This window comes from Cynocephalus volans, chromosome 7 (assembly GCF_027409185.1).
Source record: "Cynocephalus volans isolate mCynVol1 chromosome 7, mCynVol1.pri, whole genome shotgun sequence".
Taxonomy (NCBI): Eukaryota; Metazoa; Chordata; class Mammalia; order Dermoptera; family Cynocephalidae; genus Cynocephalus; species Cynocephalus volans.
In genome coordinates, this window is record NC_084466.1 from 66,864,436 (window position 1) to 66,879,560 (window position 15,125).

Genomic DNA, 15,125 nt, shown 5'->3' on the forward strand with positions numbered 1-15,125 from the left:
TGCTTACTATATAAACAAGTACTCCATAAATTAAGCCTCTATTAAGTTTGAAATCCCACTACATTAATATCCTTAGGTCTGGTAAAGAATCAGTATTTATCTTATGTAATCTATTCTACTTATGGATAAGTTTCCTGATGGCAGGGACAATAACTATTCACTCTGTGTTCACCGCAGTGACTAACCGATGGCAGGTCGATGAATGCTGAACCACCATTTTATAGAATTAAATTACATTTTCCTTCCTGATTTGTAGTTTGGATCATACAGTCTGGACTATAATCAATTGCCAGTATGAAAAAGGCACACTACTATATATGCATGCTCCTTCAAACAATGACAGCAAATCAACGCATCCTTTCAAATTTAATAAAAGCCAAAATGTAAGAACAAAAGTCTCAGCTAGCAGTTACAGTAATCACTACACAGAAAATGGCCAGAAGAAAGATCTTGTGCAAGAATATCTCAACTTAAGAACAAAGATTATATTATGTAAGGGGAGAAATGACATTATTATTGCTGGAAGGAAACAACGCCAGGAAGTACTTTAAAAACTTTTGTAAAATGCCATTCAACAAACACTTGGCTTTTTCAGTATAGTCAAGAAGGTTTGCTTCTAATCTGGAAATATTTACTTTCTTTAAATATAATGAGTTAACTCTGTTCAATGAAAAGCCCTAGAAGTAACAACAATCCAATGTCAATGAGCACCCCTCACATCCAGATTGTAGTCTCTAAGAACTATTCCTCACTAAAAAGAACCAAGGTTCTTGGTAGAAATTCCAGGTCTGGGTCAGGAAACGTACAAGTTGATGCATTGTACGTTTTGAATTGTACAACATACATTGTACATTGAATGCACCAGAAAGCAAGGAAGCTCTCACAAACTATTTTGATGATGTCAAAAGATATCACTCAGAAGTAGATGACATAGATGGACATAGATGGTCAGTTGAGCATTAAAAAGAAAAATGTATGCAACTAAATAAGACATATGGAAAACATTAAATCCATTAGTTCATAAGATACTAAAGGGGTGTGTGTGTGTGTGTGTGTGTGTGTGTGTGTGTGTGTGTGTGTGTGTGTGTGTGTGTGTGTGTGTGTGTGTGTGTGTGTAGAGAGAGAGAAAGGGAATGAAACACAATGCATTGGACACCAAAAGAAGTTCCTAGAACAACTTCTTATTCTCTACACTGATAATTAAAAGAAAAGAACTAAGCATTTATTCTGCCTCTCTGGTATGAATTGTATTTCAGAGTAATCTAATAGTTGCGGTGGGTGAAAGAAAGTTATTCTCTTTATAGAGAACTACTCTGGCCAATAAATACACAGGGAATGATAGAATTTGAAAATTAGCTTTTTGTAACCCCTTATGAAATGACTGAATCTGGCAGTGTTCATCAATGGATAGTAAAACAAGAGTACGCTAATGGGAAATTTTACAATGGATTAGACTATCACTGTTTGAACCCACAGCTCAATCTTAGCATTACTAAAAGTATGCTTTCTGAAGTGTAAAATATGAACTACATGGCATCACCTACAAAATAAAGTTGCCAAAATAAAACTGAATTTGAATCTAATCAAGCCTTTAAACATAACTTTCAGTCTAGAAATATAGGCATAATGGAGCAAGTTAAATGAGACCATGAGGAAGCAATCTGACAACTCCAGATGGAGAACCCTCTGTAGGATACCAGTACCCTCTGTAGGATATCAGTTTTTCAACAAGTCAAAAGCACAAAAATGTGTGTGGGGGCGGGGAGGTGGGGGACTGTTCTTAATGGAAAGGGACTTAAACTTTTTTTTACTTAAGTGAAATTACAACCAAATACAATAAGTGACCTTTGCTATGATCATTATTTGAAAAAACCAACCATGAAAAGATACACACACACACACTCAGCAATCAAAGATATTTGAGTATGGACTGAATATTAGTTATTAAGGAATTGTTAATTTTTAAGTATAATAATAATAATAGCATTGTGGTTATATAAAATTCTTTTTATTTTTATGCTTTTTGAAGTTTTTAGGATTTGCTTTAAAATATTCTAGTCTCCAAAAAAGGCAGGGATGTTGGGGAGATAGATGAAACACTCACAGCAAAATACTGATTGTTGTTAATGTGGGTACGTGGGGTTTTTTAAAGTTAAAAAAAAATTGAATTATTGGGAGAAATTTATGATTTTAACATTAGACTCCTGGAACATTTTCCACTGGCCACGATTCTTTATGGATTACTACTAAGAGTAGTTTAGTGACCTCATTTTCACCTTCTCTCAGTACCCTGGAATGTCATTTGCCTGAGCTAGACAAATTCATTTAGATTAAGCAAGTCCTTATTTATAATCTTTCATAAAGCTTGGGCTCCAAATCCTTTACACCATGTTTTCCATCACATATGCAGATGATTCTCCTTGATAGGCAAGTATCAGTTTCTTTCAGTCTTACATTCTTTATGGTTAGACTTAGGTTCAATATAGCATGTAGCTATCCCTTAAATAACATTATCGTTTGATATAAAAATGTACCAGTCAAGCTATGTGCTAAGTTTTCAATTAACTTCACAAGAGATGACTAAGTAAAAATTCTGACCTTTAACAAAGGGTTAAATCTCTAGCATTCCGAGCTAACCTAAGAAATGGTAATAGGTAAAACTGATCACAGTGCAACTATTCCAGTTAGAGTTTCTTATTGTCTACCCCATCCTCAGGAACATCAACAACTCCCTGTCCCTTCACATCTGAATGATCCTCAAATCTCCTTAAGGATATGTTAATGACAGAGGAAACAGGATTTAGAATCAGATCTGGGTTGAAAACTTGGCTCTGTCACTTATTAGCTGTAAACCTTGAGTAATATCCTTACTCTCTCTGAGTTTCAATTTCCTCATCTGTAATATTGTAAGAATAATACCTAGTCTTCACAGTATTACTGGAAGGATTAAATAATATAACATAAGTAAAGATATTGAACGCACTACTCAGCACATAGAAAGCAATCAATAAATGGTATCTACAAAACAGGATGTGAAGGAATGGGTTAAAAGTTTGAGTTAAAAAATAGAAGGTGAATCATTACAATAGAGAATAAAAACCAAGAGAGTAGTCCCCAAATTGCTGACAATGGTTTCTTTCGGAGGGATTATGAGACGCACTCCCTTCTTATATTACACACCTCTAAAATGTTTAAGTTTTTTAATAATAAATATGTATTTCTTTAAATCTGAAGAAAATGAAATGATTTTAAAACAGTCACTCTCTTCATTCCCAATATCACCAATAAGGTTCTGGCCCTAATTATCTCTTCTTTGGGCTCTTTCCAGCTAGAATCTCAGCTTCCCTCCTCTTCCTGCCGCCACTTTCCACACTGCCACCAGAACTCATCATGTCTAGTCCTTGGGTGACTCCATGTTGCCTACAGAATGACATCTGAACTCCTTTGTAGGGCATGGAAGGCTCTTCATAATCTGGTCTCAGCCTTTCCAGCTTTATCCCCCATCCCTCCCTCACATTCATGGTGGGCTCCAGCTGCACCAGAATTCTTGTCATTCTCCAAACATATAAATGCTCTTATATATTTTAATCTTCCTGTGGGCTGAAATGGCAATGAACAAAATAATCTTAGAAAGCACGTGTTGAAGATGGCAGAATCCTCTGCTGACCTATGACATCTTCCCTGCACTATTATGTGAGAAATACACTTATCTTGTGGTGGAGCCACTCCATTTTGGGGTCTATTCGTTATAGAAGTTTAGCATACCCTAACTAATATATAATACAAGTATATTTCCCTTTCCAGAATTGAAGACACAATTCTCCACTAAAAACTGTACCAAAAACCAAAGTAATCACAGTACACTATTTTGCTCAACAATGAAGAATAACTACATAGTCATAGTAATCTAAATGTGATTATCAATAAAATTAAAAATTGTGATAAAGTATATTGGGAGGATAAGGGGAAGAAAACTGAGTAATGGTGGCAATAAAAAACTAAATTATCATCTAGTCCATCACATCAAAAATATTGTTTAAAACTGGTAAATGAAAAAGCTAGTATATGACCATTAATTGTTAACATAGAGGCCAATGTAAGGCTGGGTGGTTAGCTCACTTGGTTACTTGGTTAGAGCATGGTGTTATAACACCAAGGTCAAGGGCTCAGATTCCCATACTGGCTAGCTGCCAGAAAAAGAAAAAAGAAAAAAAATAGAGGTAAAAATATGATGAAAAAAGGGATGAGTGGGAATGTGGGGGGCGCCACAGGCCTCAATCCCACCTTTCCTCCTTCCTCCTTCTTCCATCCTATTTCCTTCCCCTTTTCCCTCTCCCTCTCCCTCCCAACTGCTCTGCAATATCTAAAAATATTATTTTTAGAATGTAAAAAAATAATATTAATAAAATTAAATTAAATTAAAAATAAAAAAGAAAAAGAAAAAAAAGAACAAATAGACAAAGGACCAAATAAAAAAGATGAATGTGGTTGCCTTTGGGCAACAGGATTGAGGGATGGAAAAGGAAGAGGCAAACAGCTGTTGTTTGTTGATCTACCTGATTTTTAAACTATGTGTTATGTATTATTTTGATACAATTGAATGTTTGAAAGTGTACAAGGAAGGAACTGGACACACAAGAATTGAACACAGGAATACAATAAAATAAAAAGAACAATGCTAGTTTGAGATGGTGAAATAGAAAGACAGGGAAGGAGAAAAAGAAGATAGTTTACTGTCCACAAGTCTTCCTACACCCAGAGCTCTAGTCTTTAGGATTTAGAGTAGCCTCAAAATGCCCAAGAAACATTTATAAGTGAGTATGCATTAAAAAAAAATAATCAGGGATTCTACTATCTAGCTTAACTTCAGTTTTATGGCTCCCTTATAGCCCCACATACATATAGTAATATTTATTTAATGTTTATTCTGTTCCCATGTAGAAGTATGTCACCTTGGCTACTGCAAGAATTCTTATACCTATATTTGTCTTCTTAGGACCAGAGAGAGAGAGAGACAGAGAGAGACAGAGAGAGAGAGACACAGAGAGGAACTGAAAAGCATAAGCAAAACTATAATAGGAAGAGGCAGAGATAGCAGAAAAGTGGAAGAAAGAGAGGCAGTAAATGGAAACATAACATTTAGAAACATAAAGGTGCAAAGAAAGGATTTTGCTGCAGCCGAGGCAATCATAGAGCAGAGATTTGGAGCGTTGACCTCAAGCATGGCAAATACCGTTACTGCAGTTCTAAAAGGGAACTTATCATATCTCAAATGAGGCTACTGCTATGTACTTTTAACAATTATTTTAAACTCAAACCTACTTGAAAGGAAACCATGCACCTACCCTTTGAGGAGCATAAATAGGATATGAGGATGAGCACTAATGTACTCCACAGTAGGACTTCGAGTGCCTATCTGTCTTCTCAGGATGTTGTTAAATATCTGGGTCACATCTTTTTTTCCCTGTTAAAGAAACAAATAACCATTAAATTGTATATTTTAAATGGGTGAATAGTATGGTATGTGAAATATATACATACACATGCACCAAAATAGCGCCATTCTTTAAAATATGCAAAAATATTAATTTATTCCTTTCATATATCTTTAACAAGTTGTGTTTTCAAACCAAGTCTACAAAATGGATTCAACTCTTTTCCACAGGATTTGCACTGTGGGAAATTTGACCAATTGGAAGTCTATTTCACACAGTAGTAAGCATAAGAGGATATAAAATAGTGAATATGACAGAACTGAATTCTTTATGTATTTTTACCTTTTCGCTTTATTCTAGAAGAAAATTATGATTAATATTCATAAACAAGGAGGGAAAATAGATACAGAAAATGAAGTTAAGATTTTAGTAAAATGTAGGTTAGAACTGAATTCCTCTTTTTTAGATCTACTTCCTGGTAATTTTTTTCCTTCACTTTATTCACTCTTCTTCCACACTGGTGCCTTAACTAAAAAAAAAAAAAAAAAGAGAGAGAAGAATGTGAATTTTCCATTAGGTGAATATATGTGACTTAGGTATAGTTAAGAAATCACATCTAGCCTAGAAGAACAGAAGGGACGATTGAATTGTAATCGTCTGAGCTAGAAAAACTATTTAGCTAATAACAGGTAGAATTTGTAGAGTCCTCATGGATAAGCTTCTACTCTCATATACCCTATAACCCAACTCTGGCCTGGTTCTCTCCAAAAGAAGCCCTGAACTGGACTGGAGTTTACTACACAGGAAATAAGAACAAGAATGACATGGCATTCTCAGTCACTATGGCCCTGGTTCTGCCCTTTATCTCTCAACTAACCTATGAAAGAGCTTCTCCTGGTTACTCCCTCCACTTCCAAGCATCCTCACACTTTGCAGAGTGAGTTTGCTAGAAATGCAAATCTGGCTCTACCACTCACTCGCTTTAAACTTATCAACGTCTCCCTTCTGCTTAGAAAAAAGTCTAATCCAATGCCTTCTATGACCTGGCCCTTGCCCACCTCTCCAGCCTCATCAGCTACCTATTTCTTTCCAATTCCTTCACCAAGTTCTACTAAAACCAAATTGCTGTCTACATATACTCATACACAACCTTTCATGCTTCTATACCTTTGTTCATGCTTTTTATTTTATTAGCAAACTGTCATTCTTTTAGATTCAGTTCAGGAGTATTCTCTGGAATAAGTGCTCCTCTCTGTACTAAAACAATGTCCTTTGCCTACATTGACAGTAACTCCTCTTCCCCCACTACCACCACCTCCACCTCCACCTCCACCACTGTCACAGCAGCAAACATTTATGATGCTTACTCTGTGCCAGGCACTTATGCTAAGAGCTTTATATGTATTAATCAATCTTCACAAAAACCTTATAATATACTTATCGTAAATAAGGAAATTAAAGACTAGTGAGGTTGCCCTACCCAGACAGGATGTGAAAGAGCCAGGACCATATCCCAGGTTGATGGAATCGAGAGTCTGGGTTTTCAGCCATCATACTAAACTGACTCTCAACACTTAACACAATACATTGAAACAAATCGGTTTTGTCTCTTCCGTATTGCACTGTTACCTCTCCAGGACATAGCTCATATTTCAATGTCATATTAGGGCCCAGAATATAGTAGGCACTCAATAAATACCTATTAAACTGATTCATTACTTCAGAGGCATAGCCATCCTTATCACAAATATGGGCCATTGGTCCCTCTCATCTATTCATTTGGTGTTTTTTAACACTAAAGGGACACTCAAAGAACTAAGACCCAAAATGAAGACCAATAAGATTTTTCAATTAATTACTTAATCTTAAAGCTACTAGTCACATAAAATATAAACTAAGGACTGATTAAGAATAATAATATAGGGCTGGCTGGTTGGCTCACTTGGTAGAGCATGGTGCCGATAACACCAAGGTCAAGAGTTCAAGATCCCGTACTGGCCAGCCACCCTAAAAAATAAATAAATGAATAAAATAAAATACTAATATATAGACATAATTCTGGAAGGCTATCATTCACCTTGTAAAAAATTAGCTCAGAATGGATCACAAACTTTAAATATAAAACTAGAAAATTTTTAGGAAAAAATAGGAGAAAGTCTTCAAGCATAATCCACAAAAATAAAAGCTGATAAATTAGACTTCATTAAAATTTAAAACTTTTGCTCTGCAAAGATCCTGTTAGGATAAAAAGACAAGCTACAGACTGGGAGAAAATACTGAAAACCACATATATGACAAAAGATTAGTATCTAGAATATGTAAAGAACCCTCAAAATTTAATAGTATAAAAAACAAACAATTCAATTAGAAAATGGGCAAAAGACATGAAGACACATTTCACCAAAGGGGATATACATACAGCAATAAGCACAGAAAAGATGTTCAACAACATTAGCCACTAGAGAAATGAAAATTGAAACTACAATGAGATATTATTACATACCTATCAGAATAGCTAAAATAAAAAATAGAAACAACATCAATTCTAGCAAGAATGAAGAGAAACCACTCATACACTGCAGTGGAAAAGTAAAACAGTACAGCCAATCTAGAAAACACTTTGGGAGTTTCTTAAAAAATTAAACATACAACTAACATACCAACAATTGCACTCTTAGCATTTATCACAGAGAAATACAAACTTAAGTTCACACAAAAATCTGGCCATGAATATTCATAGCACCTTTATTCGTAATAGCCCAAAGCTAGAAACAACCCAGAAACCCTTCCACAGGTAAATGGTTAAATAAATAAGGCTGGCCAGTTAGCTCAGTTGGTTAGAGTGCGGTACTGGTAACATCAAAGTCCTGGGTTCGATCCCTATACTAGCCAGTTGACCCCCCCCAAAAAAAGAAGATTATAAAAACAAACTATGGTACATCCATACCAAGAACTACTACTCAGCAACAAAAAGGAACAAATTATTGATACACACAACAACTTGGGTAAATTTTGCAGAACTATGAGGAGTGAAAAAAAACAATTCCAAAAGGTTACAAGCTGTATGGTTCCATTCATACAACATTGCTGAAATAACAAAATTATAGAAATGAAGAATACAATAGTGGTTGCTAGAAGTCAATCAGTGATGGGGTGGTGATGGGGGTGAGAAAGGTGAGTGTGGCTATAAAAGGACAACAGGAGCAATCCTTGTGGTTAGGGAAATTTTTTATATTTTGACTTTATCAATGTCAATATCTTGGTTGTGGTACTGTTGTATAGTTTTGTGAAATATTACCACTGGGGAAACTGGGTAAGATACATGGAATCTCTCTGTATTATTTCCTACAACTGAATGCCAATCAACAATTATTTCAAAATAAAAAGATTAATTTAAAAAAAAAGACATTTTTCTTCATCCAGCAAATTTTAAACGATAAAATTCAATGTCGGTTCTCATACACCATTGGTGAGAATATAATGCTCAATCAATATCCTAGAATCCCACTTTTGGAAATCTAGCCTGAGAAAATAATTCTAAATAACAATACTAAGTACAAAAAGAAATTGCAGACACAAAAATCACAGCTGTAATAATAGTTTGAAACAATCAGTATGTTCAGGATTGTGCATGGTTAAATAAAGTATGATATACCTAACTGGTAGAAATAAGAAATTGGAACATCAAAATGTTGGCAATGATTGAATATAAAAAATATCTAAGTTATCCATTCCTTTCACTTTATATCATAGAGAAAAATGAAGAGAGAGGTGGAAATAGGGAAAAGAAAGAAGAAGAGAAAGAGAAGGCAGACAAAAGGAAGAGAGAATCAGGGAGGAAGAAAGAAGGATTTAGGGGGAGAGGAGACAGGGAAATAAAGAACAGGTATATGAAAAAGCAAATTATATCTTCCTTTAAGAAAAAACACTAGAACAAAATCCAAATTTTAATAGAAAATTAGGAAGCCAATCTTCAATTTAAAAGGATACTTTAGAATCAGTTGCTCTCATAATTTTAAATACTAAAAAATCTTCATACTACATGAATTTCATTTACACAGATGTTAGACTATATTTGTCATATAAAAGATATAGCTATAAATATAAATCTTCAAATAAAAGAAATCATCTGTTTTGCTCACACCTTTCTAGACTCTACAGTGTAATACTGTAAAATAAATATCAACTTTCTTTGAAATGTCATGAGTTGTGTTTTTCACACTTCCCAGTAAAATGTCACAAGAATATTTCCATACGGCATTCCAGTGAAAGGTAGAAATGAAGTTCCACAGAACTCTATCCAAATTTTACACAGAGGAAAACATTCTTCCAGTTCATTAGCAAATGTGTGCAAAGGCAAAGGAAGATCCCTGTGGATAACAAAAACAAGTTCTGCTACTAGGGACCACTTCCCAAAACAGAGGAAAGGATTAGAATGGAAAGGATTAAAGAAAACTGAAACAGGTACAAGATGGTGAATAATGGTCTCTGCATTTTACGTAATCTTTGTAGCTATCCATTCGTCACACTAAATTTAACTGGAATGAAATCTTAACTATTTCAAAGCCAGTCTTCTGTAACCCTCAGGCTGCCAGATCTCAAGCTCTGGACCTAGAAGAGGCCAGAAAACAAAACAAAACAAAAAACCCTCAAAATATATTTGATAATAAACAAGCAACATCCAGAAATGACCAAAAATGCCTAAAACTAGCTGGCAATTCTAAGATTACATATAATGTAACTGATCAGATCTCAAACCTGAAGAAGCTCTTGTAGTAGCTGATAAATTCAAAAAAGGTCAGCTCTAACAGAAAATGCTCAACAATCATTTGCTGAATGAATGATGTATATGGAAGTATCAAACAAGAAAAGAGAAAAGAAGGGAGTAAAGATGTGGTGAACAGCAATCACAAAATCAAGTAACTGCTGGTAAAGAGAATCCCTCACTAATAGCAGAGATGAGAAAAGGCAAATGAGAGAAAAGAGGACAAAGATTAGAAAACACCCATTTAAAAATTGTAGACATTGACTTGTACACAGAATATAATATATATAGAATTCTCAAAATTCAACAACCAAATAGAAAGGGGCAAAAGAGGAGATATGGTGGCAAATAAGCACATGAAAAGATGCTCAACATCATTAGTCAAAGGGAAATGCAAATATTTATTAGAATGGCTAAAAAAAAGTTGACATTACACAACAACTGTACTCTTAGGTATTTATCCCAGTAAAATGAAAACCTATGTTCACACAAAAAACTGTACATAAATGGTTATGGTGACTTGATTAGTATCTGCTAAAAACTGGAAATATGCTAAATATCCCTCAAGTGGGGAATGTTTTAGTCAGATGCCCACTGGTAGGCCAGTCAGTGCTGTGCTAGGCAGGTGTTATGCTGCCCAAAATGGTTGCTTCCACTGTAACCATGTGGATGGGGCAGGAGGGAGCATTCCCCGGAAAGCAGAGGGATTGGGCACACCAAACATTTTGTACTTATACATGGCATGAACAGTCTATCCTTACAGCAGTTACAATCCTTAAAAAGTATGGTAAAGTCAAACTAAAATGGTCATTGTCTTAATTAACAGGTTTTTGCTTCTGATTAAGAACCTGATACCAAATTTATCACCCATAAATTATGTACCTTTATAGGATATAAAGGCTTCTAAAGCTAATATGCAATAATTTTAAAAGGGCAATAGGGTAATAATAACATAAAATTCCATTTACTATGATACAGTATTTCCCCACTTGAGATTGTCAATTCTTTAATGATGGGCTCGAAATATATAAACAATCAAATAATAAAAAGATCAAATAGAACCAAATAGAATCAGTGGCCTACACACACAGTAAGCATTTCAAACTCCTAAATGCATGAAGTACAGTCAAAGCTTGTATCTTAAGGCATTATGATTTGTTTCATTTTTATCATAGGAGCCAAAGGCGAAGAACCACTTTAATCAGGGCCAGGGAAGAGAAAAAGATTTTTGGAGGATGAAATGTTTCAAAAACTTAGAACTATAAAATGGCTTACTGAGAAGCTGATCCTGGAATGTTTGTTTTGCTGATTTTTTTTAACATAGCAAGAAATAATCATTAGAGATTAAATTATTACATTAGAAAGTTTTCTGCTTCTTTGAGCTGCTTTCTTATTCAGTTGCAACAGCTGACTTTGCATCCACCCTAGTTTTGCAAGGCACACCTGCCTTTAAAATGAATGTATCAACTCTTAATATGCAATAAATTTTTCATCCTTTGATCTCTTATCACATCATGTTACAAAACATCAAAGACTCTAAAGCTGTGTCTTGAATAGTAGCCAGACCTCAAAACACAACTTTGAGTTTGATCCTGAGCCCATAAAATCAGAAGGCTTGCAATCTCAGCCACAAGTAATTTTTTTAAATTGCATAATAGTATGCTGAAATGGTTCTTTTCTATCAGGAATGTTAAGGCTTAAAGGATTAGATAAAAATTTATGGCTAAGTAATGAGTTTTTTTGTAACCCAATGGTCTGCCTCCTAACTAGCCATTATTCACATAGTAGCAGGATCCTCCAGCGTTGTCCTCATCCCAAAAGGCCACTTTCCTCTGGATTCCTGAAGGAGAAATAGGTTTGTCACACAGATTCCCAAGGTAGTTCCCTGCTACCCAATCTAAGTCTCTGCCTTCAGTCATCATCACTACAATCAGCTTGGGGTTCCAAATCCCTGCTCCCAGCTCCTTTCAACTCCTATTCACTGTCTTGCCTCCGTAGACTGGTTATTTTCTCAACACCTTGTTTACCCCAAGTGTAGAAAACTGCTCCTTCTCCTTCAGTCAACACATATTATTAGTATGTAGTTCTTTTATCAAAGGTTTAAGGGAAACAAAAGGTAATTATACCATGGCCCAGAAACAACTTCAGATTGAATTCTATATTGCTATTAGAGGTTCCTCAATTTTCCTGATCATCTTTCTCCTTAAGCTCCTTCCTTGTGTCATGGTTATCAAGTGTTCTCTTTCTCTTGCTCCAAATCTTTCTCTTCTAGATCTCTCTCTTCTGTTTCCTACTCCTATCAACTTTAGCTAAACAAGGCATTTCTCAAATTTTTGTTACTTTACTTTGCAAAGGTATCTAAGCTCTTTTCTTTCAATATTTTCTTTCTAGACAGTACCTAGAGATGTCAACCTTTCACAACTAACAAAAAAGCCCATCAACGTATCCTCTAAACCAACGTTCACTTTTTTCTTTGTGATACATACTCCATCTAAAGCTGCAGCCCATCACTAAATTAATAATTTTTCCTTCCTGTTATAAAAACATACCAGAAATTTTACAGTCAAATAACTGTTGTGCTCTTCAAAGAAGCACAACAGAGGCTATTCACTTGCAGAAATGATGTGATTATCACTCAAACTAGTTTGAATTATCTTCTGAATAATTTACTAATTCCTCAAGATAAAGAGCTTACTGATGTGTGTCAGGACACCTTCTTTTGGTTCAATTCCTTTATCTGTTTTGATCTTTCATTCTCTTTCCTACATTCAACCAACCAACCCATCAACAAACCATCCGACACACCACTAGGCATGTCAAGAGACCAGGGGATGGGGATTCTGTTTGGTTAGAACAGGTTCTGAACTCAGGAAAAATTTTATCAAACTGTCACCAGCTTATATGGATACTTTAGGCTTAAGAAGGGCTAATCATCCATGCTTGCAGTTCATAGAGATACATAGCACATTTCTGCAAGCAGGCTAGTGATGCTAATAATGCTGCCTTCTTCCTGAAACTACTGTATGTAGTTGGTGGAAGGCTTAAAATCGAACTGCCCTAAATTTTAACTGCTTTTCATTCGTTCATTCATTCAACCAAGAAGTATTTATTTTCTATGGATTAGAGGAGAAGAACAGCTGCATATACTGAGTGTCACATTCATTTATAATTATGTTCTAGGCATTGTGTTACATCAATTGAATAAAGTTAATAACTGTCTGCTGTTTTATTACTGCAGTAACAGATCATCATAACGATAGCCTTGATTCATCAATAAAAACTTATTATATTTAGCATATTATTCTAGAGGGGAGGCAAGTATATAATACATTTACTTAAAAAAAGCAAAGTAATACACAGAAGTAATGAACTTAACTTTCTGCATTTGAAGACTTATCTTCAGCTATATGAAGAATTCAAAGATTCAGAAAGATACTTCTTTTCCCAAGGATTCCAGAGAGTAAAAGTTTATTCTACTTGATAATATATCAAGTCAATTTTTAGGCAATTGAATGTTTAGTTCCAAAATAATTTTTAAATAATCTTCCTCTCTAAATTTTCAATTTATTTTTAGTACACCATGCAAAAGAAGGGAAACCTGCTTAACTGTTTCTTACCATTCCGTTTTGGTTATTTGAGCCAATGCTAAACAATGTTATCAGGTACCCAAAGATTTTCATTGGTGTACTTCTTCCTATCTTTGCAATCTTGGAGAGCACTTTGAACCTATGCTGTTCTGTGGCTGCTCAAGGCTTCTCTAGGTCACTGCACCTGATGACAGCTCATCCCTGAAAACATAACCATTTTTAGTCATACTGCCTCTAGCACCCAACTGCAAATTGGGCTAATTTCATAAACTCAAGTGAACATATGATTTAATGATGACAATAGCTTAATATGTTTGTTTGCAGGGAAATGTGCAAAACAATAGTAAACATATAAAAAACAATACTGTAATCCAAGAGTAGGGAATCTTTTTCCTATTTATTGCCACTGAACAATTAAATCTAAATCTAAAAAAATAATTGATTAAAAAATCAAGGGTTGTAATAAAAACAAACCAGCTTACATTTAACTTTGTTCTTTAGTTTGAGAGGAAATAAAAATACTACTACCTGATATTTGTATATAGTTTGCATTTGTATTTAGTGTTCTTATATAACATAACATATATGTATATGTTTTTATTTAGTTTAATATTTGAAACAATGCTGTTAAGTTCATATTATTCCTATTTTATAGATGAGAAAACTTAGACTCAAAGAGGTTAAGTTACTTTACTATCAAAGAGCAGAGCTGGGGCTCTAAACCACTCTAATTCCAAGTCGGATGTTTTTCCACTATGCCACAGCTCCTACAAATGTTCATAATATTTAATTTTAACTAAATAAAAGAAACATAAAAGCATATAAACACAGTAAGACTACACTTTAATTTCACATATAGCCAGTTTAAAAAGGAGATAGGACGTAAGATGGAGAGAGCAAGCAAGCAAGTAAAGCAAGAGGAAAAAGAGAAAAGAAACTATGTGCAAGAAAATGTCAAACACAGACAAATAGAATAAGGGAGGGCAAAAAAAAGAGAGAGATGTATCTGAAAGGAAGGATGAGTGGAAGTGTGGGTCCCCTGTGTTCTCATTCAGTCTTGTGTCAGCCAACAGGCATGACTGAGCACCTCCTGAGCAGTCCTGACCTGCTTTCCTCCTCCTCCACTCCATTCAGCCAAAATCTTCCCCCATCTGACCTGTCTAGAGAGCTGTGGGCTAGTATTTGACAGATCCCCAGAGCCTTGACCTTATCTTGGCCTAATCATTGTAATCACTGTAATTAGTTTTCCTTCCATTTGCTGTGAACAAAACTAAAAGCAATTCACTTCAGAAATCTGCATCTCCATCTCAGAGACTTAATGGAGATCCTAGCACTTAA

The 15,125-nt window shown here is 34.9% G+C and overlaps 1 protein-coding gene across 3 annotated transcripts in view; it reads right to left on the reverse strand.

Moving 5' to 3' along the window:
- CAB39L (calcium binding protein 39 like) overlaps nt 1-15,125 on the reverse strand; it is a 172,668-nt gene that overhangs the window by 37,280 nt on the left and 120,263 nt on the right. For all 3 annotated transcript variants that reach the window (XM_063102478.1, XM_063102477.1, XM_063102476.1), the window contains one exon: nt 5,346-5,464. In XM_063102478.1, coding sequence (XP_062958548.1) covers nt 5,346-5,464 — 119 coding nt within the window. The remainder of the gene's footprint in view (nt 1-5,345; nt 5,465-15,125) is intronic.